The 24,063-nt window shown below is 38.2% G+C and overlaps 1 protein-coding gene across 1 annotated transcript; it reads right to left on the bottom strand.

Moving 5' to 3' along the window:
- Nucleotides 1–1,174: 1,174 nt before the first annotated feature.
- LOC124118737 (telomere repeats-binding bouquet formation protein 1-like) lies at nucleotides 1,175–22,572 on the bottom strand. The gene is made up of 12 exons (XM_048385880.1): nucleotides 22,509–22,572; nucleotides 20,009–20,064; nucleotides 19,136–19,243; nucleotides 18,557–18,685; nucleotides 17,448–17,579; nucleotides 15,566–15,647; nucleotides 12,688–12,785; nucleotides 11,770–11,892; nucleotides 11,085–11,234; nucleotides 7,730–7,864; nucleotides 6,534–6,653; nucleotides 1,175–2,034 (listed from the first exon to the last, which is right to left on the bottom strand). Exons 2-12 carry the CDS (start codon nucleotides 20,013–20,015, stop codon nucleotides 1,985–1,987), a joined length of 1,134 nt encoding a protein of 377 aa, XP_048241837.1. The 5' UTR covers nucleotides 20,016–20,064; nucleotides 22,509–22,572; the 3' UTR covers nucleotides 1,175–1,984.
- Nucleotides 22,573–24,063: the final 1,491 nt, after the last annotated feature.

The following is a 24,063-nucleotide window of genomic DNA, read 5'->3' as shown; positions in this document are numbered from 1 at the left end:
CCGGGTTTGATTCCCGACATGGGTACAATGTGTTAAGCCCATTTCTGATGTAACCCGCCGTGATATTGCTGAAATATTGCTTAAAGCGGCGTAAAACCATACTCACTCACTCACTTTTATTCTTTGTACAACGTTTCAGAGCTACTTCTTGCTCCTTCATCAGGTGAATGCCCAGTAGGTGCATAGAGTACCATATATACATAAGTCATGATGTTTACATAAAGTGTGATGAATGTACAACGATAACAACATAATATGCACTTACTGGGCATTCACCTTATGAAGGAGCAAGCAGTAGCTCTAAAACATCATACAAAGAATAAAAGAACTTGCTATCTAAAAAAAAGTGTCATGTATTCATGTTCTCCCAACTTCTAAATGCTCATCAAAGACTTCATCACCAAGCATACACACAATGCCTAAGTGAAGTTGCTTATTAATAACTGTTACAGCAAACTGTTTAGACTTCCATGATTAAACTGAGTATCAAAGAGACGTCAGTACATGCTTGGCCTCCAATCTGCTTCACCCTGGACCTTTGCTTATATTTTACAACTGCTTCACTTACAACTAATTCAATGATAAAGAATGCAACCTCTCCTGTGAGAATATAACAGACTCAAAATAAGGCTGGAAACGGTAACTCGGGTACTCGGGTAGGGTGGGTACTGAGTAGGACCCAGGTACCCACAGGACTAACCTGAACCATGGTTAGTCACTTGATCATATTGTTAAATTGCAAAAATTATCTGAACTCTATGGTCACTCTAAAAGTGTCAAATATTCACATTTCTTTCTGACTATGCACACAGTCCTTCTGACTTTATATGTTTGCATAAAGATAAAACTTCAGTCAACTTCAGTGTATGCAGCGTTAGAAATTGGCACTGGTCCTGTAGTCCTTGCCAAACTCCCCAATAGTTAAGGTATCACAAGGACTAGTAGAAATTTGCCATTTTTAAGGGTTTTGCTATATGTTATCAATTTAAGTACTAGTGGACTAAACTGTTAGTTTCTAACGCTGTGTATGCATGACTAGATCGGTTTATACATGTATATAAATACATTTTGCCAGGAGTCTGGTCAAACGTTTCCTAATCGAACATTTTATACCTATCTCTTGAGACCTACACAGGGTACCAGGGTAGGGTCGGGTAATAGGGGGATGGGGTACCAGGGTAGTAGATTTGGACTCGTCCCAGCCTTAACTCAAATAACATGATTTTCTAATGTTACAAAAGATATATCAGATTAATCATGTACCATGTTCTTTGAAGAACTTGTATCCTATGATTGCTTGTGTTAAAAAATGTGCGTACATTTGGAATGCAACAAAGAATCACATAAAAATCATTGGATCACATTGTCCCAAAGGGAGTGTTGACTTATGGAGTTATCTGATCTTGATACATCAACAGTGAGCTTTATACATCTGTGTGTGCAAATTAATTTGTCTTCCAGCCTGAAACTTAGCATCATTTTCAATGGACGAAGAAGCATGAGAACAATTAATATCGGATATTTCCAGACAGTAAGAAATAACATTAGACTTAGTTGCCATGATGATCATGATCAATAGCTGATACAGCAACAGATTCTTACATTCACCTGACATTAATAATCCAACAGCATATCATGTTGACCAGACATTAATACACAGGTATTGAAAGTGTCAGACAAATATCAAAGATTGCCCCCTTGACCAAAGTCAAATTAGAATCAATATAATAGCTTGTACAAATTGCTGCACTCTCCCTACGGCTCCCTGAAATAGACGTGCTGTTTCTGCTGCTGCTGCTACTGCCCACATGGAGGCTGATCCGAGCTTTCTCAACACCTGCTCCCTGCAAGTCTACTCGAGTCATCAGCAAACAGCCGACACAGATATATCCGTCCCATGCCTCTATTGATGCCCATACTAATGTAACTGGGAGGGAATCTACTGCTTGGGAAAACAATCATGTTCAATGACAGGAATCTTAACTTACTTCAAATTTGGTTTCACTTCAGGTTGAGCTGTCTGTTTGTCACATTCTGAAATGAAACTCAACAATTCATTGTAAAATAAGGGTTATATGGCAGTGCTCGAAAATAAGAACGAATGTAAATGAGCTTTTGTCATAACCCAAACATCAAAAAAAAATGTTCAAGGGTCAATGCATTAAAATACCATAACAGCAACCTAAGAGCCTCGGGATACCCCTTGTTAGTTTTTTATTAACTGTTCAGTTTTATATTTTACACTAAAATGCAAGTTTCTGTTATAACCCTTATTGCATACTGAGCTCCTGGTTAGCTGCGTATCTGTGTACTAAACGCAAAATATATCACCATATCCCAATTAACTTTAAGTTGTTTGCATACAAATAAAATTATGCATTAATAATTTCAAAACCCTTTGTGCGTAATTACCCAATGTAGCCTTTACAGCTTGCTTGCGTTGTGAAATATCTTTACACATCTTTATTTCCTGTTTAAATGTCGGCATCACCTATACATAAATTGTACTGCAGGAAATAATGCACAAATGGTAGCCTTGCTCCAAGGCTGTACTGAAAGAAAAGTTCATGGCTGTGTAGTTATTTTATCCTCCTAATAGGCAAGTCTAGAAATACGGACAGTACAGGACGCCAGTCTCTTATAGGGACAACTTGTTCTTATTATTAACTTAATCTAGAACTTACGTTTTAAACTAGTAATTATTGCCTTAGAGACTTGTGCAAGCCTATACAAATGGCCACATCTCGATTATTGCAACTCAGGCATGAATCACTGTTGTGAGCTCATACCACATTTGACACACTTGAGGAAGCACATAAACAGAAGACAATGAGAGCATTATTTTAAAATTGGTTTTAAAATGCCCAATTTACTGGATCCAAGGAAATGAAAATATATCAATTACTCAAAGTAAAATATCAAATAGCCAATGTGAAGGATAACATGTTAGCAAATACTCAATGGCTCAGAAAATTATCTGGAGTCCTTCAATCAGTTTGTGACTGTGCAATAGCCTATTTGAATATTTGATGCTGATTGTTCAATTACAGCTTTCGAATTTCATTTACCGTATTCGACGTAATAAGCGCTCAGGGCGCTCTCAAAATTAGAAATAGGGGGCTCTTATTAGAATGTTATTTTGGTGAAAAAAACAGAGTTGAAAGATAAATTTCATGGTTTATGCTAACAGCCTGAAATGTTTATGCACGACAGATATATTTTTCCAGAACTAAATGCCCATAATTACGGGTGAATATAACACACGAGTGCGTATTATACGCGAATAAATAAGTCTTGTGTACATTGATCAATCGGAAGGGGAGATAATTGGGATTGTTCCCTAGCCAATATCTTAGCAAATGTCGACGTGGGCGCTTAATAGAGCGAGGCACTTATTACGTCGAATACGGTAACTCAAATTTCTGTTACTCATCTCTACCATGCTGGAGCTAAGGCATATTGTATAGAAACTGTCAAGTGCCAAACAGCATCAAAGCTTTCAATGTCTTCCACTTCAGCATAAACCTTGAAATGCTTTCACTTCTGTATAAATCCTGAAAAGGTTATACTGATCTGCTGACTACTTTTGATGGGAATTGGTAAAAGTATCTAAATTCATGTTTGGTATCATACAAAATGGTGATTTATTAATGGCTGATGATGATTGGAAATACCAAACCAGACACTAATACCTTCTTTCTGGGCATCCTTCATGTTAACAATAAATGAAACAAGAAAACATTCAAATGGCATCTACTATACTCAGCAAACACAAATACATCTATTTTCATTTACACGAGGACCAGAACCTGAAACCTTATACCGGTATGTTCATTAGTCTCTTGAAGCCTTGTACTCAGTTTCTGAAATTCCATGCCATAAAAACATATTTGATAGTGTATCTAACACTTTAAATGATCAATTCGGTACACATGCATTACACCGGATACCTACCTTCCATATTGGATTAGATCACGTGATATTCATATACTAGGATAATCACGCGCAAAAAAGGAGAAAATGAAAACGGAGAAAACTAGGTAAAAATTAACATCAAATTTGAGCTCTATGCACCACTTCCGGTCTAGTATAACCAGACTGTGTATTTTAATTCTGTTAAAATTAAATAAAAACGAAAAATGTAATGACTTTGTATGTTTTTCTTACTGTGGAATTATGGGATGCTGAACATCGTACCGTGAGAAAATTCTGAAGGTAAGTGGTTCCTGATTGGTCAATTCAGTTTTGATGTCAGTGCAAAGTAACTGCCTTATTTGGTAAAGCTACCACTCAGAGTTTACGATGAGCGTCTCTTTGACATGAAGCTGTTTGAACTATACGAAATAACGAGAAAAAAAGAAGAATTTTTGAGATATTTGCATGTAAACAATATTATTGGAAATTGGGACGGAGAAATTTGTGCCAAGTGCCGGACAGGATCCTTTTATTTGTGCAAAGACAAATCATACAGTACCGACAAGCTCTGTTGGAAATGCAACAGGAAATCTTGTGGAAAGAAACTGTCAATAAGATTCAATTCCTGGTTTGAGGGCAGCAAACTCAGCCTGCGAGCATAACCTTACTTACGTATTTTTGGGTGTACAAGGTACCCCAGGATTTTGCCAGGAGAGAACTAAACATAAATTCAACCCATACTTCGGTTGATTGGTATAACTTTTGTCGTGAAATATGTGTGTGCGTGGCAGACGAGGATAGACGAAAGCGAAATTGGGAAAAGGAAGTTTAACAGAGGAAAGAGAGTTGAGGGAAAGTTTGTGTTTGGGGGAATTGAGAGAGACTCAAAACGTTGTTTTTTTCAGGTGGTTGATGAACGAAGTTCAGCCACACTCATTCCAATTATAAAGAAACATATCAGACCAGGCACTTCAATCATTAGCGATTGTTGGAGAGCATATAATTGTTTGAAAGACGAAGATTTTTAACATTTAACAGTAAATCACCCTCTCAACTTCAAAGACCCATTTACAGGCACCAACACCAATACCACAGAATTGTCATATGGGGCACTGAAGAGATCATTACCCAAAACGGGAACAACCACTGACATGTACTGTTCATATTTTGAGGGATTTTGTGTGCGCAGAAAATATTTAGATCCAAGACAGGATAAATTTGAAGGTTTTTTTTAACTTATTCGGTGTGTTTATAATCCACAGGCTAAAGACGATGATATCATCATTCACCGAAGGCCTCTAGCAGTTGTTCAAGACAACATGAACGACAGTTTAGACGATTTTCAACTATAAAAGGTAAGTAATTTTAAATAAGGTAAACTTACCCTAAACTTACCCTAACCCTAACCCTAAAGAAGATAATAAAACGGGGATCCAAGGGCTAAAAAAGTCAGTGTAAACAGGTAAGGATACTTGTACGGCAGTAAAATGGCAGCGATAATTGCAACGCCTTTGTTGCTAAGGAAGTAGTTCGCGCACATTTTGTGAGCACAATAAAAGATGGCGGAAGGTATCAGGTGTAATGCATTCTTTCCATCAATTCCTTTGGTTCATAATTGAAACCAACAAATCCACAAAGGAATTAATAAACTGGAATAGCACAGATTGCTGTTTGAAATGCTGAGTTGTTTCTCCTGACATACGATGGCAGATTTTGATTACCCATTGTATTTTAATACACTCCACACTGGATACAATTCATTCAAAAGACGATTAGGGTTAGAAATCACCTGTTAACTGTAATAGATCTGCCTGTTCTAGAAAATCTGAAGCCAGTTATGGAGTCCCATTTTGGGGGGAGTCTAGACAGACACTTGTGTGGAGCTGTTAAGTAGAGTCGTGGTCATCGTCAGTGTGTTTGGGTATGTTCTTGACAAACCTTACCACATTCATTGTATTTCCCCAGATCTAAGCATGAAACTTACCTATCCTTGGAACAACATATTGATTTGACAAATGCCATGCCAACACAGTGGGGAGATTGTATAGACTCATTCATCTTCAGGGCTTTCATTTTCCATACCACACACTTTCAATAATCAATTGAAAAACGCATTGTCAATCCTAGATTAAGCCCTAGGTTACCAAATGGAGATATTATTACCTCAGTCAAATCTTTTTCTGAGGAAGCTTTAGAACTGGCATAAACGCTTTCCTGAGAAATGTAAAGCTATTTGACAAAGACATGTCAGTTCCAATGTCTTGATAAAAACTTTGCCTTTCCTCATTCAATTCAAGCAAAGAATACCTTTAGTAAAACCTTTCAAGCAAAAGTGGAGAATTTTGGCCTGATCAGCTAAGCACATCCATGTTCTCATTCATAAGCCATTTCTTTCAAATCAATAATTTTTCTATTCTAGAGATTTTGGCCAAGGCTATGTCTGTTTCTTATTTTGCTCATGCAGAAGCAGGAGATTTTGGCTTAAATTTAGGTTGCTTTCACCATCCATCAATTGGTCAAACTTTTCATGAGAAATAATAAAGGAGCTGACAAAACAATAACGTAACTAAATAGAGAATTGTTTCTGTTCAATGAACAAGTGATGAGACTGAACGTACCAGAATCCTGTATGATGTGTAGGACATATTTGAGGGCCTTGACGAGTTCCTCATCCTGTGCCTGGGTGAGAAGGCACACCAGCTGTTGGTAGTTCTCTGCTGACACACCGGCCAATGCACCTGGAGGAATTCAGAGAGTATGTAGACATACATCAGTACATCACCAAACCACCACCGACGTGCTGACAGCATGTCTTCATGACAGGATCTAATCCATGTATGATCTAACCAAGATTGACCTAACCCGTGAAGATCTGTGTTAGCATTGCTCTTCAGTAACCGATGCTTGTCGTAAGAGGCGACTAATGGGATCAGGTGGTCAGGCACGGTGAGTTTGTTGATGCATGTCATCGTATTCCAATTGCGTAGATTGATGCTCATGATGTCAATCTCTGGACGTCCTTGTCCAGGCTTGATGATTTACAGACCGCTGTCATATAGCTGGAATACTGCTGAGTGCAGCGTTTAACAACAATAACAATCAAGCAAAACATATATGATATAGGTGCTACTGAATGAAAGTTCTCCACCCATGACAATTCAACATACAATGTTATGAGATATTTTTTCAGTTTCAAATGTTAGTTTTACAGTTTTCCATGCATAAATTATGTGACCTACCGGAGTTGTCCTGTAGAACATGTGAGAGAGTCACCTACCGGAGTTGTCCGCAACACGTGAGAGAGTCACCTACCTGAGTTGTCCGCAACACGTGAGAGAGTCACCTACCTGAGTTGTCCTGTAGAACATGTGAGAGAGTCACCTACCTGAGTTGTCCGCAACACGTGAGAGAGTCACCTACCTGAGTTGTCCTGCAACATGTGAGAGAGTCACCTACCGGAGTTGTCCGCAACACGTGAGAGAGTCACCTACCTGAGTTGTCCGCAACACGTGAGAGAGTCACCTACCTGAGTTGTCCTGTAGAACATGTGAGAGAGTCACCTACCTGAGTTGTCCGCAACACGTGAGAGAGTCACCTACCTGAGTTGTCCTGCAACACGTGAGAGAGTCACCTACCTGAGTTGTCCTGCAACACGTGAGAGAGTCACCTACCTGAGTTGTCCGCAACACGTGAGAGAGTCACCTACCTGAGTTGTCCTGCAACACGTGAGAGAGTCACCTGCCTGAGTTGTCCTGCAACACGTGAGAGAGTCACCTACCTGAGTTGTCCTGCAACACGTGAGAGAGTCACCTACCTGAGTTGTCCTGCAACACGTGAGAGAGGGTAACCACCACCTGCAACTGTTCCTGCTGACTCAGCAGCCCTGGTGTGAGGAGCGAGAAGAGTGGACCAAACCCACACACTTCCCCCAGCTTGTTGATGTTCACCTCTGTCACAAACAAAAGTGACCTCTTCATATTGACAAACACATGGTAACGGGGACAAAAGAATCCTCTGAAGATGGTCAAAAGGCCATTCTTGATTTTCCTTCATTTGTAGCTTTCCTTTCCATCCAAAATTATGTACAAATATTTTACCCCAAATAATTATCACAGAGTTGTAGTACTTGTAGTACCATATGATATGTCTTATGAAAGAATTAAGAGCTATAAAATAAAACAGGCAGCCTCTAGGGTTATAGTTCTTCAAACCAATATTTTACACCAGATTATATCACATTCACTAAAGAATGAATAAATGATGAATTATTGACAATTTATAAGGGCAATATTACATTTTATGGACGAAAGAAACTGATATTGAACGAGGCCAGTGGCCGAGGTCAGAATCAGTTACTTGGGGCCATAAAAGATGGTATCGCCTGAATTGTGGTCAATAATTGTTTTATTACATGATATAAAAAGACAAGAATATTGTAAATTAAATAACACAAAAACTAAATCAGATGTCATGGGAAGTCACAGATGATGGTGCACAACATGCCTTGTGTTACGCTCTCGCTTGATTGGCTGAAAATATTGCTCTCCTTTGAGTCCAATGGCTTAATCACTCAGGGCAGTACCAATTTTGAATAACATGTTTTATATTTGGTCATGTGACCCTTTCTCAACCAATGAAAATGCAGATATAATTTGAAACTGTAATAACAAGGAATCAAGTGTAACATTGCTGAAGATGTGAAAATGTGTGCTGTCAAGAGTCAGGTCCACTTTTTGTCATGCATGGATTGCTAGAAAGAAAGAACTTTCAACGCAGTCTCTAATCTTACTGTAAAAGATGCTTGAATGTTGCCGCTACTTGAAAATAAAAATTTCCATCCATAAGGCCAGACACTGCACCTTACAAATGACAAAATGCTTCACAAGTATTTCTTAGTTTTAATTAGTAACAACTTGGAGGCATACGTGTAAACAATTGAAATTGAGTCTTTTCCAGGTGATGCCATGGAAACATCCAAGATGTCCAATGCAAGCCTGAAAAAGATGGAAATCTTTCACCATCCTCTCAAGGAGGTTTTTATCAGACATTCTTTGATACACAGGTACCATCTGTTCTGCTATATCTGCATCATGATGTTGACAGCATGAACAGGAGGCTCGAGACAGCCAGTGCTCTGCTGTAAAAACACCAACTTGAGTGACCAGTGGGACATCTAGTTTGATGGACGGCATCAGTGGACATACAACAAAACAAACTTGCCCAGATCACATTTCTTGTACCATCGATGTCACCAACATTGTTAGTGATGGCAAAGCAGTAATAATACTGAAATATCAAAGCCTTGTCTTTAGTGATCTTTCCTCTGCCCCTACCACCCATTCTAAACTCTGTTGACAAATTCAGAAGAGCAGTGCCCAACCCTTTTTGAGCATGGTTAATACAGTATTCCTTGTCAATATTAATGGCTGGTCCATAGGGTTGAAGGTCGTTTGACTGCCTTGTGGGCTTTGCTGTCACCTTCTGAAAGTATACATGTATAACGTACATTTTGCTTCTCCAATGAACGAGACCATAGCCTCTTAGCAGCTTCCAGTTCCATGGCATTGGGGCTACCTTCATAGTTTTGCCAACACTGTCCAGCATGTTCTTCATACCACTGTCTGAACTCTGCAGTGCCCTATCCCAGACTGGTCATGTGAAGGGCACATGCGTGACAGTATTTTGACAGGGCTTCATAATCAATCATCAGACATGTCAAAACATCGATAACTGCCCCAACACCGTAATTTGAAGTCTGGCCTTTCTTCTGCCATGATCCGTCATAATTATGTTTAAGGGTACGTCATTTGAAACAGTCTGCTCACCATAGGCATGTTTGATCATTTCTACACTCTCACTCAACTTCCTCAGTATTTTCTAAAACAACCTTTGAAAGAATGTTTTGCTTGTGCTCAAATGTCTTCACATGGAGACCTTCCATTCCAAAAACCAGACAAAACGTTTTCATTGCAGCATGACCAAGTCCTACCTCTGACCAAAAAAGCATAAAAATATCATTGACTTGAAAGGTTGATTACTTGACCTTTGTGAGGTGTAATTTTTGAGTACACACATCTGACAGTTTTGACATGAAAACATAATTTTAGCGCAAATCCAAATCTATCAAATTTGTCCCTCTTTTCAAACATCAAAGACCCCTGGTGGGCACCCAACCTCTTGAAAAAGTAAATTCACTCGCCTCAAATCAATCAGCATCCACTGAGGTTTAGGTTCATCCTTGTCAAGCACATGAATTCTGCGATTTTCAGCAGCTTTAAATTTTGAATTTTATGTCATATGTGAGAAGCTCTAATCAATGAAAATAAAGTCTCACCTTCATTATCTCCAGTGGTGATGTTTTCCTCAACAGTGCGGTCCCTGGATGATTCCGATGCATCAAAAATGTCTAAGCTGTCAGAATCTAACACAGGGTTGATCACGTTGTCAACATGTGTCTAACTCTATCACCCTATCACCCTGCTTCAACTGACTTTCCCTGCGCTCATATTCTTACATAGGTGTGTTTTGACCTGTGTTTTGAGTCATTTTCAGTCAAGAAATTACAAAAACGATGTTAACCTGTCAATCTTTTCGTTAGGCAGACGCCATTTTGTATACCTACCAGAAAAGGCAAAAGTTTTGCTACTAAGCCGAATGGTGTATTGTGGGATAACTTTGACTTGATATCCATATAACGGACGGAGATTCCCGAATGTTGCATTATGGGATATTTCTCCTTACAAGGAAGTTTTCTAATGACAGAATGACCAGCGGGAAAAAGCAAAGATATCCTTACATGGAATGTCTCTGTTTAGAATGCTGTTTTTGTGCAGAAACATGGCGGACATGATCAGGATTCTATCGATGTATAACATGAAAGGGTTCGTCACAGCTGTGGGGGCGTTGTCAAGGGTAGAAGTTCAGGTTTTTCCATGTTGATTACGAATAAATTAAAATATTATCTCACACATTATGATTCTATTAAAGGTTTTTATGATGTAACTGTACTAGACATTGAAAAAAAGTGTTGTATCACAACGTACATGTGTCTTATATACTAAGAAAATCAAAATCTTCATTTTGACTTATTGAAGCAACAATGTCAATTTAAGGTGACGTGTCTGGCCATAAGAAAACACTAATTTGCATTATTTCTTTCCCAAATTTACCATTATCCGTGAGACATGAGTCTAGTGCACCGACCACCTGCACCGCTGTTGTGAGACAGTCTTCCTCCGTGCTCCTGTTGCTCAGGTTACACAGCAGAGACCCCAGGGTGTCCAGACCCCCACACTTCTTCACCCGGTCCTGGTTAAACACTGCGAGGCAAACACATCTACACATACTACTCCAACAAACAGAAAACTGAGTTGCTTTTAACAGTTATGGCTTCTAGTTTTCGAGATCGGTTGGTCAGGCTCGCTGACTTGGTTGATGCATGTCATCGATCCCAATTGCGTGGATCAATGCTCATGATATTAATCACTGGATTGTCTGGTCCAGACTCGATTATTTACAGACCGCCGTCATATAGTTGAAATATTGCTGAGTGCGGCGTTAAACAACAAACCAACCAAATCTAGTTTTCTATTTGTAGTCTGTGTGTAGTGAGCTCATTGGATGGTTTCTACATCTCAAATATCATGATTCACAGAGATTGAATAACTGAGAGTATCCAACAGATGCCAACCAAAGTTACATTGATGTTAAATTCAAACTAATTCAACATGCATTTTTACCATTGGCACATGTGAAATTTAGCAATGTGTTCTATGTTTTTGGTATTAAGCATGAGTTTCAGGACGTTTAGTGTGCCAGTGGGTAGGATTCAGCATCCCATATGGCTTGTCCTACCATTGTTGGCCACCATGACTCCCACCAAGGACAGCACAGGACAGAGGGCCTGGGGCTCTGATACTCGCATCACGAGGCTGAAGATGTGGGGCAGCAGCGTGGAGCACAAGCGCTGGTTCTCCTCTGTAGATGGGTGAAGCAAGTCATCAATGAGATGATACTTAAGGCATTTAAACATGTTCATAAGGAAACATCATGCGACCTCAATGCAAACCTTGACCCAAGACACTACCTTATTAATGATGCAATGTCACATATGCTTGCATGGCCAGGACATTACATGATCCAAACACTTCATGTGGTTCCACAAGCCCTTTGTTTCATTAAAATATCTATTTCAAAAAACAAACATTAGGCTTAAAAAAATAATAGAATTTGTTCTCAGGCAATGGCTTTTGAAAACATTGTTCAAGCTAGCATGTAACCAAATTTTGATTACAATAATTTCGGCGAAATCATGTTGTTCTTAAGTATTGTTGTATTTCTATGCCAGGGTCATGTGTTTGAGATGCCAAATATTTAAAGATTTAAAAAAAAATAAAAATGGAAAAAAAACACACGAAATGTGCGGCAGACTTTATGATGATGCGAGCAGTGCCTGAGAATCAAGACTTCTTTTTTTTTTTTCCTTAGCGTTGGTCATAAGAAATAAATTAACAACATATGTCACTGAAGAGATTCTTTAAACATATGGACAGTTAGTGAAAATGAAGAAAAGAGAACTAAAAGAAACTTTCAGTCAGGTAAGCCAAACATTGTACCAGGTATTTCTTCACAGGAGAAAGAATGATGCAAACTGATGGTATTGATTTTTATTCCTGACTGGTCGTCTTGTTTTTTTCTGCAATAAAATTGTTAATGTGAGTTGAAATGGCCAGGTTTGGTGATGGCGATGATCACACTGAAGGAAATGCTCACCATTCTGCGGGTTGTTGATGCTCACACTGAGGGCACTGGTGACGAGACCAAACTGCCGGGCCTCAGTGATGACGCTGCTACCACTGCTCACCAATTTCCTGAAACATCACAAAGAATACCAGCAAGATGTTGTGAATATCATTATGTATTGTTGGCATGATAAATTGAACTTGATTTTTTAATTGCTACTGCCACAGAGGCACCTTTTCTTTATGCTTTAATTATTGACACACATACAGACCATAATCCTAATTTCAGCAATTGTTTACAAAGATAATTTTTCCACAGCAAGGCCATATGAGTCCACAGGCATAAAAGAACCCCATTCTATAAAGAATGATTAAAGGCTAACTAAAACTTTCAATGTTCCAACTTTTCTTTACAACCAAACCCGGGCTTGATTTAAAGAACTTGATTGAACTTGCATTGTGACATGAAAATCAAGCTGCCTCAAACAAGACCAGATCGTAACTCCCATACTTTAACATAGGCTTTGTGCAAGTGGGCCCTGCAGGTCTCATAAATTAATTAAAGTTGAAACATAGGCCGGTCACCTGCCGGTGTCACAAATTAATAGCACATTGCTGTAAAACAAAATAGGAACATGTGCATAACACTGCATATAATCTTGAAGTACCCACAGTGTGATGACGTCAAACCTAAGAAAGCATGACAAATTACACATAATGTAGGGATTAGAAATGTAGTGTGATAGTAAACGTTTGAGGTATTATGTGTGTTCAAAGATCGATTTTGTGTGGACCAGAAAGGGTTAGTCAGACACTTCAAATTTATTGACAGGCACTCGGAGCATGTAGACATAAATATTAGGTTGCATTTTTCAATAATAGATTGCACTTGTGCTGTTTTATATAGATAGATCGAGCCCTGCAAACTTATCTTCAGATAAAGCCCAAACTCAGCACAACCATACTGCGTGTCTTGAAAAAGAATAAAGACTTGTGTTTCAATTGCTATGTGATCTTGCTGTGTATTGCAATATTCTATTGTTTTTTCTTCTTTTAATATTTACCTTAAATAACAAGAAATATGTACCTTGAATAGCAGGCTTTCATCATTTCCTTGCCTGACTTTTATGTAATTTGTAAGATACAAATAATACAAATATTCTTTCCGGCGCGTCAGTGATAAGACTGTATAACAACACTATACTGCAACTATTCCCTAAAAGACATCAAGAATTCCTTCAACACTTCTGTTGAAACCTTACTAATTTTCCATTATTGGCCAAGAACAAAGTGAACTAGTCAATGTTGTACATTGTTTGAGTTGTTCATTGCAAGTGTATTTGGTATGTTGAGACCATTTGTATATTAGTGACAGCCAGTTGAACGTGATAGGGCTCAAAATGGACACAGAAATCGAAAAGAAGGAGTACCAAACAGTCATCAAGTTTTTTACTTTGGAGAAAAGAACTCCTCAAGAAATTCAGGACAGCATGTCACAAACATACAGGGATAAGTGCCCTAGCTATTCCAAGCCTTGGTGATGACCCTAGGTCCAGACGTCCCTCAACTTCCATCAATGAATTACCATTGCTGAAGTTAAAGAAGACACAGATCTAAGCCATGTATCCACTGAAACTATTATTCATGAACATTTACAGATGAACAAGAAATCTGCTCATTTAGAGCTAATTGAGGAGGATTTTGTCAAATTCAAAACGAGATTAGTAACGGCTGATGAAACATGGGTCTACCGCTATGATCCTGAGTAAAAACGTCAATCCATGGAATGACACCATTCCACTCTCTTCGGCACCATAGAAATCCAAGTCTTCAAGATCAGTGAAGAATGTTATGGCGACTGTTTTCTGGGGTGCAAAGGGTGTGATCCTTGTTGCTTACTTAGAAAGTCAGTAGACGATTACTGGTGCCTACTATGCTGATTTGCTTCATCGCCTGGGAGATTCTATCAAAGAAAAGTGGCAAGGACTGCTGACTGCTGGAGTTCTACCACTTCATGACAATGCCTCTACTCACACCTCTCGACTTGCAAAGGTTGTTGTGCGAGCATGAGGGTTCGAAGAGCTTTCGCACCCTCCATACTCGCCAGACCTTGCACCAAGTGATTTAGACCTGTTATCGTTACTGAAAGAACACCTTCATGGAAAGCGCTCTGACGATAACAATGACCTCAAAGCTGCTGTGAATGTTTTTTTCAGGCTGACTTCAGAAAACTGAGAATTCAGAGAATTGAAATGCTTCACTATCGATATGAGAAGTCCATTGAAAAGCAGGTAGATTATGTCGAAAAATAAAATTAAAAACACTTTCACAGCTGTTGGTTTTGTTTGTTAGGCTTAGAAAGTTTTGACCAGCCCTCATAATAGGTTCATGCCATGTTTACATATGATATATGCCCCTGCTCATCTTGACCTTTGACAGGAAACACCTAAACCTTTCTAAATGGAAATGTGGTAGACATGTATATTCTCCAAGGATTATGTATATTTATACATTCATCCATGGTAATTTGCTGAAATTTGTCAAAACTTAAATTTTCTTCTTATTTCCAGGCCTAAGCCATACACCTCCAATGACAACTAGCGGAAACTGATCACCATAGAACAAACACTCCTACAAAACACCATGGTACCAGTTCATGAAACAACACTAAACTGAATCCCAGTATGGAATATTTGTGCCATATATCCTTGAATATAATTACAAACTGTATATCACATTTGTGAAACACAATACATTTATCAATGGCATTATTAATTCCATAAATTCACAAATATATAACAGGCTGTCAGCCACATGTCTGGTGCAAAGCACTGGAAGTATTGAGGAAAAAGAACCCATTTACACTTTCAACCAAGGGTTAATTGCATTTCTGGAAAAAGTAGCTAGACTGTGTGCCATAGCTACTGTACCTGAACATGCCCATGAGGTCTGCCAGACAACCAGACTCCCTCGCTTCATTCTGGGATTGACCTGCAACACACAGTTTCTCTTATCAGCATGCACAGTACATTTGTGGGTACAGAAGCTCACTATTACTGTGTCAGGGCTCCAGATACTGTTTTCAGCCATAGAGTGTTTACTCCTATTATCATCAACACTGGGTATTGATAGTTTTCTTCAGGCATATATATATATATGTCACTCCCTTGTGTCTAGACTACTATCAATCAGCACACCTTTTTTTGAGCAATTCTGTTTACTCAGATTCAGGGATGGGTATTGGGGGTTTAAAGTATATCACAATATCTTGCAATGCACAAGGTCGTATTGTGATACGTATCACAATATATTGTATAATTCCAAATTTTTAAATCAGAAGCAATCTGATACATTAAGGTGTGAACCGAAGTTCATAAATGGAACAAAATAAGATGCCAGTACAACATAATGTTTACTCATTCAATAAATACGCAGCCATCTTGGGGCCCCGAATGATCACTCCTGGGCAGCGGAGGCATTTGGCAAATATATAATATTAAACACATGATAAAAATCCCAATTTGAAATCACATACATATTGAGCATGAAACAGTGATATTGTGATATGTACCTTGGAAAGAATGAACCTCAGTTTACTGATATACCAGTAATACCTCATTCGACGTAATAAGCGCTGTCAAAATTTGAAATAGAGGGCTCTTATTAGATCATTATTTTGGAGTTGAAAGATAAATTTCGTGGTTTATGCTGACAGCCTGAAATGTTTATGTAGGACAGATATATTTTTCCAGAATATAATTGCCAATAATAAAGGGTGCATATAACACACGAGTGCGTCTTATACGCGAATAGGGGTCGGAAGGGGTGCTAATTGGGATTATTCACTCGCCAGTATATATTAGCAAATTTCAATGTGGGCGCTTATTAGAGTGGGGTGCTTATTACATCAAATACGGTACTACTAATTTGCATCTGTTCATGTTCTGCTCCAAATATGTCACAAGTCCAAGTTACAAGAAGCCAGACTTAGAACTTTTGTATATTATTCACTGCAGGAGACTTCATGTATATGTTATCCCTGCATTCGATCAACAAATAATATGTACAGTCAGACATTCTGGCACGCCAGCTGGAAAGGCAACATTTGGGTCTTTACATTTGGGTGTTATTATGCTCTTGAAATCTTTTATGTATATATATACGAAAGACAAAATTATTTGGGTAATGGCGATCTATTATGATATTTTATGCAAATACGCAGATTAGGTGGAGCTCTTTTGTGTATTCTACTATGTTGTACTGATGCTGCCATTAGCAAAAACATTTACAGAGACTGAGAAGTTGAATTTGGCATGATGACTCTATCAATTTCCTTGAAAAGATTTGTTTGTTTGTTGTTTAACGCTGCACTCAGCAATATTCCAGCTATATGATGGCGGTCTGTAAATAATTGTGTCTGGACCAGACAATCCAGTGACTGACATCATGAGAATCAATCCATGCAATTGGGATACGATGACATGCATCAACCAAGTCAGCGAGTCTGACCACACGATCCCATTAGTCACCTCTTACAACAAGCATAGTTGCCTTTTACAGCAAGCATGAGTTGCTGAAGACCTATTCTACCCTGGATCTTCACCTTAAAAAGAAATTAAGGTTCAGATATTTGTGCAGGTGTCCAATATCTTCCCTGGTTGTCAATACATGTGCAGATGGAAGATGACTAAATCCAAGGATCACCTCACTTTACACCAACCATTTACACATGGAGGAAATTGCCTGTATATATTTAAGCTATCCTGATACTGATGAAAAAACATGACCTACTATTGTTAGCAACAAGACACAGCAGCAAAAAGACAGCAGCCTGTCGAAGTTTGTCTGAGGATATGACACTATGAAGACTGTCATGGATGACACGGAACACACCATGCTGGGTTAGAAGTGTCTGGGAAAATACTGAAACAGAAGCAGAGCAGTGAAGAATGAGTGCATTTGAAGCTTCTATCTGAGCCTATTGTCACTGATGAGTACTAGACCACACTAAGATCCACCACAGAAAGCAACTACACCAATGATCCACCACAGGTGTGTCTTATCATTAAAAGTTGAGTGTGCTAAACAATATCTGATTTTCGTTAGGGTCTTTACAAAATTTGTAATTTTTATTACAATACGTCAATGTGCAAGAAAATGACCCAATCTGAAACCCTGAAATTGAGATGGAACTGTAACAGAATATTTTTTGTAAAGACAATGTCTTCTTCAGATGACAACTCTGATCAAGCCTTAACCGAGTCATGTAAAGGCTCCATATCTCATCAGACAAGTATACGGAAACATTCCCCACCAAAATAATTCCAAAATTCACTTCATGTTTGGGACATATATCTAGTTTGTTTCTTTGTTGTTTAAAGCTTCACTCAGCAGTATATCTGCTATAGGATGGCTGTCTGTAAATCATTGAATCTGGACCAGACAATCCAGTGATTGATATCATGAGCATATATCCACGCATTTGGGATACAATGATATGCATCAACCAAGACACTGAGCCTGACCACTCGATCCCATTAAGTTGCATCTTACTGGCTGGCTAAAAACAACCTGAAATGTGTCACTTACATGTGTACACATATGAATAACAGCTTTTACAGAGTCAGTCAGTGATGCGCTTCAACCAGTTTTTCACTATTATCACGGCATGTTAGCTTAACGTGGGAAGAAAGCCAAAAATGATGCACGTCTTAGACGTTTACCACTTTGTCAAAACCCATGAGCTGATTCATAATCTGAGCAAATCAGGGAGTACAATCATTGGATTCTGGTACGAATACAGTATACAGCATATTGCAGTGCCTTAGATGACTGGGGCACCTATGGTCCCTGGGGAAACTGAAGTTTGTCATTATTGCTAAATGCTAAAGTCATCATACCATTTTTTTCTGTAGCTGATGCCAGACAGAACAGAGTAGCAATCTTGATATTTGGGAAGTCAGTTCTCCGTAGTAGGTCATATAGATAGAGCAGACCTCCACTCTCACGGACATAGTCCTTAGCTTCATCTAAATTATCAGCAAGTGTGAAGGAAATTAGTCATTGCTGCAGACTGCCACAGCCATTTTAAATCACACAAAATATCAGAATCTGAAAATGGATCTCATAACATGATGTAACAAAGGCAAGAAAAATAATCGTGGTTACAATAAGATGAATCTTAAACATGTTGAAGCGTGTATCAGTCAATTGAGGATTTTCACTTTTATTTACACCACATATTAATACATTCATGTAAAATAGATGACAAAATGCATTTGTTGAGAATACTGTTTGGGCATGTTGGATTGACAACAGGAAATCATTGTTGTTCTGTTAATGCCTTTTTCAGCCTGTTCAGCAACAGACATTTTTTTCCAAATGTTAATGTCAATATTTAAGTCCAGTTATTCCATGATAAAGACACTGTTCTACGCATCATGTTGTTCAGAATTTGGACTGTAATACAGTGTATGTACCTGATGAAAAGAGACCTGACAAGGTCATAAGTGACTGATGAAGAGCAGTGGGACTTTTCAACTGACATTTCACACACTCCAGAACCACATCAATATCAGATCTTATTTCTGAAACAAAGAAGTCAAGTTACAAAAGTCAGGTTTTTTATATATATTGCCACGTCCCCAAGTCCATGTGCAGGCTTATAAGTGTTGGATAAATATTTGTACTTGATAGTTGCAGGGATAGAAATTCACCAAGAAAATCTTTTAGCCTCAATTGTAATAACATGGGAACCACAGGAACTTGTCATTGGTCAGTGAATAAAATATGTATTCCCTATATGTAAGCTTACATATAGGGGATACATATTTTATATACTGACCAAGAACAAATTTCTGAGATAAGAACCAATGAACATAAAATGTTTGAAATTTATTCCAGCCCTTAGGATACCTTTTACATGAGGGAAACTGGGTTGGGCTGGATGGCATGTGTTAATATGTATCCCTTAGTGGTCCAGCATTGTCAAGTTTGTTTGTTTGTTGTGCTGCACCCAATAATATTCCAGTTTGTAAATGGACTGGACAATTCAGTGATTGATATCATGAGCATTGGTCCATGCAAATGGGATACAATGACATGCATCAACCAAGTCAGCGAGCCTGACCACCCCATCCCCTTAGTCGCCTCTTACAACAAGCATTTTATGGCAAGCATGGGTTTGCTGAAGACCTATTCTATCCCAGATTTTCACAGGTAGCATTGTCCAGTGATCAGTATGTTCATTAACAATAACTGAGAGGAAAACATTCCTTCTATTTTGCAGTATTACTCTTAATACTGAAACCTATCTGAAGTGAGGCCTAGGTACGTGACCATACTACGCTTACCTGCCATGTCTGCACAATTACATCAAGTGTCCATCTGCTTCTTGTGGAATGTATCTCTGTAAATATAGAACAGGTGTAAACTATCAGCTGCTTTTTATAACAACAATGTGGTTTGTCCAGTCATCAATTACAAAATGACGTCATCGTTACTAATAGTGTGAGGATACATTGATATATTTGAATACAGAATCCTATTGCAAAACAAGTCTTATTTTCAAGGGCCTAATAATCAAACAACATGTTAATGCATGTACATATGGTCAAGGTTTTTTTTCTGAGAGGTTCCATTTCTGGACTCTCTAGCTACTATTCTAATTTCTTTGAGTGGCATTTAGAAGTTGGAGTGATAAAGTAAGACGAGTTCTATGGATGAACAACTTCTTTATTACAATTGGTGCGACGTTTCGGTGTAGATCCTAACACCTTTATCAAGCAAGTGATCACTTGCTTGATAAAGGTGTTAGGATCTACACCGAAACGTCGCACCAATTGTAATAAAGAAGTTGTTCATCCATAGAACTCGTCTTACTTTACTATTCTAATGCCTATCAGCAATAATTCAGCAACCTGAATAATCAAATCAGTAAACCAGTGAATGACATTATAAGCTGACCAAAATATTGCACTACAGTGATGAACATTTATTCACTTGATATTCAAGAGAACTTTGAATCTGACAATAGACAAGCAAAACACAAAACATACTTGACCAACACTAAAACATGCAGCAGGGTTTCAGATGGGATAATTTTCTGGGACATTGATTCATCATAATCAATACTGTCAAATGGACTTTTTTTTTAATTTGGTCATGACAAAGAAGAACGTCTTATTAAAATTTGATAAAATCATGAAAATGTCCTGATGCCATTTGTTTCTAGCTACAGATTCTATTCCCGACTTAGATCAGACTTCCTGGACGAGTGGAGTACATGTATCTTCTTGCCTTTGAGTTCATGTCCAAAAATGTTTGATTTGCTAACTATTGAAAAAAGCCAAATAGTCAGCACAATAATAGTAGGATATCTGGCTCTTCATGAAAATTTTGCATGTAAACTGTTCAAAATTAAGCCTCAAGAAGTCCTTGTCATAACCCTTATGTTGAAAGTTGAACATTTAAGGGATCCCTTGATTAAAAGTGCCAGGATGTCGACTGTTCTGAAGCACTGTTTGCAAACAATAGCCGATAACCCCCAAGCATACTCTGCTCTGCCCTGATTATTCCATGAGAGAAGTTTCAGCTCCAGTGACAACACCATAGGAGTAGGCTCATCAGCAGGTCAGGAAGCGCTTCTTTCTGGGGAATACCCCTGCCTTGTTTGGCTTCATATGAACAACATGTTTATTTTGTAATCTAGGCTATGACAAAAACTGGATTCTAATCCAATAAAGCTTGCAATTAGTATTTTGTAACTCATCCTTAAGAAAAGGACACAACCTTTCTCTTAAATTTGCCTCTAACAAAAACATGGCCGAAGCTAGTTTCTTCTGCGCAGCACATGGGTTGTCGGCTTCACTGTGTAGAGCTATAGTCTGACATCACACTCAGAAATTATTTCATGCATGATTTTTTATCACCCAGAACCGTTGATGTGCTGGCCCTTAAACACCATGGGAGAAGTCGCCAAGGACCCCAGGAACCCCCTTTATTTCCAACACTGATTTAGTATTGTATACAATATAAGCCAGTTTTAGAAATTGGCACTAGTCCTATAGTCCTTGCCAAAGTGCCCAATGGTAAAGGTATCATAAGGACTAGTAGAAATTTGTCCTTTTTAAGGGTTTTGCTATATGTTATCATTATAAGGACTAGTGGACAAAAACTGTTAGTTTCTAACCCTGTAAGCATAATCTGTTCTCTTCATGCAATTCTGTCACCACTGTACAATCGGAAGATCAATACAAATAAAAACACAAACAATAGAGATGTCTTTTCACTTGATATCATTTGTGTAAAAAACAGTCTGTATTTTCTGCATCTGTCAATCCAAAACTATTCTTCAAAGATCAATGACCTTAAAAATAATTATTTGCATAATCGTAAGTTGATAATGATATAGTCCAGTACATTGCCTATTGACTACAAAATATACTGACACCTACGATACACAATACAATTATTTAATTCATGCTGTGCCCGTACATTGTTGAATACAAAACGTAGAATGCAATTTTGTTCAGAAAGGGGAGAGACCGGCAAAACAATATCAGTTCTCTTAAAATCTAAATGTGTGAACATTGTTCGTTATGCATAAGAATTAATTCTCATGCTACTATTCCTTATCGAATCAACAAATTATCAAACTTAATTATCAACTGTCTGCAGAACATAACATTCACTACATTCACTTGATTCCCTTGGAAACGAACGTGTAGATCTGTCAGGCCTGCTTCTGTGTTCTTCTCTGTTTTTTTCTTTCTTCTACCATATTAGACTACAGGTAAGACCTTCAGTATGAGCCGGACACTTCACAATACAATTCACGTAAATGTGTCATACCTGTCTCACTGTATGATTTCACTGAATGTAATGCGTACCACTTGAACTTCGCCCTCGGTGCTCTTCAGACGACTTCCGGTTCCACAGTTCGGCAAATATCCTTGACAATTGGAACGTACGAACAAGTTTTAGTATATCTCTGTGACCGTTGTGCGTGAATGCGGAGCATTTATAATAGACTATGTCGTTGTGCTTTGATGTTGATGTTAATGGCAAAATATAAGAAAAAGTTATGTTGTGTCTTTGTAGTTTGTCTGAAAGCCGTTTTAAAACAACTTTATATCTTGAATTTTTAAACTGGTTATAAACATGTATAAAAACACATAACTTTTGTCTCAAATGGTGAGTTTGGGTGAGTTTAAATTTAAGTCGCATCGGCACTATTGCAGCCATATCGTGACTATCAAGTGGTAAACATGCTAAATATTTTGAAACTTATATAAAAACCTGCCAACAAAGGACAGTAAAACAACTAGACCAATCACAGAAAAAGATATAAAACTAGTATGTAATTTTGTTTAAAGTATAGCACTATACATAGCAATAACATAATAAAAACGGGCTAGAGATCGACATCCTCTGAAGGTATATCACCATACGGGGAGCCATGGGGACTTACAGTACCTTTGCTACCTGCATGGACCCCAGGAGGATTTACACCATCCCTTCAGTAGCTGGCGAGTGTACGCAATTTAGCCATCAGTTAAAAGAAACGAATATAAAAAAGTAGTTCGAATATACATACTTTCAGGATGTGGTTTTACGTATACTCTCAGGGGGACAATAATTTTACACTACTTCAACCCCCCTTGAGGATATAGCCACTAACCATCAAAGTTACAGAATAAACACTACCAATATTATAAAAAATAACTATCTACACAATTAAAAAAAATTCAATAAGTTCTATTTCTTTTAAAACTCCTATAATTAAATGACAACTAATACTTTTTAAAAGATCCTTAAGAGATGATGATTTGAAATATGTATCCCTTGTGATAGAAAAATCAATACAGTCAAGCAGGACATGCTTGACTGTGATTCTCTCATCACAAGGGATGCAAAATGGAGGATCCTCACAATTAAGTAAATATTCGTGTGTATATCTGCTATGGCCACTGCGACATCGTTGCATAATGACCTCTTCAAATCTGGACTGACAGCCCAAGTAGGTGTAACCGATATTTGGTTTAATTTCATGTAATTTATTGATACCTACCTGGGTGTCCTACTTCTGTTGCATCAAATCTCGGATGTAACATCTGATGAGAGGTTTGATGTCGGTGTATGGGATACGAAGTGGTGTCACAGATTTGGTGAGTGCTGCTTTTGCAGCAGCATCGGCCATTGTGTTCCCAGTGATTCCAACATGGCTGGGTAACCAACAGAAAACGATGTCGCATGGGCCAGTAGCAAGATCATTCAACAATTCAACAATTTAAATGGGCTGCATGCAATTCTAGATATATACTGAACCAAATTAAAAACTTCACAATCCTAAATTTTTAACATTTTTAAATGTTAAACTTTTTAGGCCCTTATTGTGTATTTAAAC

This window comes from Haliotis rufescens, unplaced genomic scaffold (assembly GCF_023055435.1).
Source record: "Haliotis rufescens isolate VD_foot unplaced genomic scaffold, xgHalRufe1.0.p SCAF_6, whole genome shotgun sequence".
Taxonomy (NCBI): domain Eukaryota; kingdom Metazoa; phylum Mollusca; class Gastropoda; order Lepetellida; family Haliotidae; genus Haliotis; species Haliotis rufescens.
Note: the sequence above shows the minus strand (reverse complement) of the source record. Positions and strands in the feature narration are given on the sequence as shown.

Coding starts and splice junctions, on each gene's coding strand:
- LOC124118737 (XM_048385880.1), bottom strand. Junction 15,648..17,447: donor GTGTCTTGTTGCTAACAATA/GTAGGTCATGTT, acceptor TGTGTGTTGCAG/GTCAATCCCAGAATGAAGCG. Junction 12,786..15,565: donor TACAGTAGCTATGGCACACA/GTCTAGCTACTT, acceptor GTGATGTTTCAG/GAAATTGGTGAGCAGTGGTA.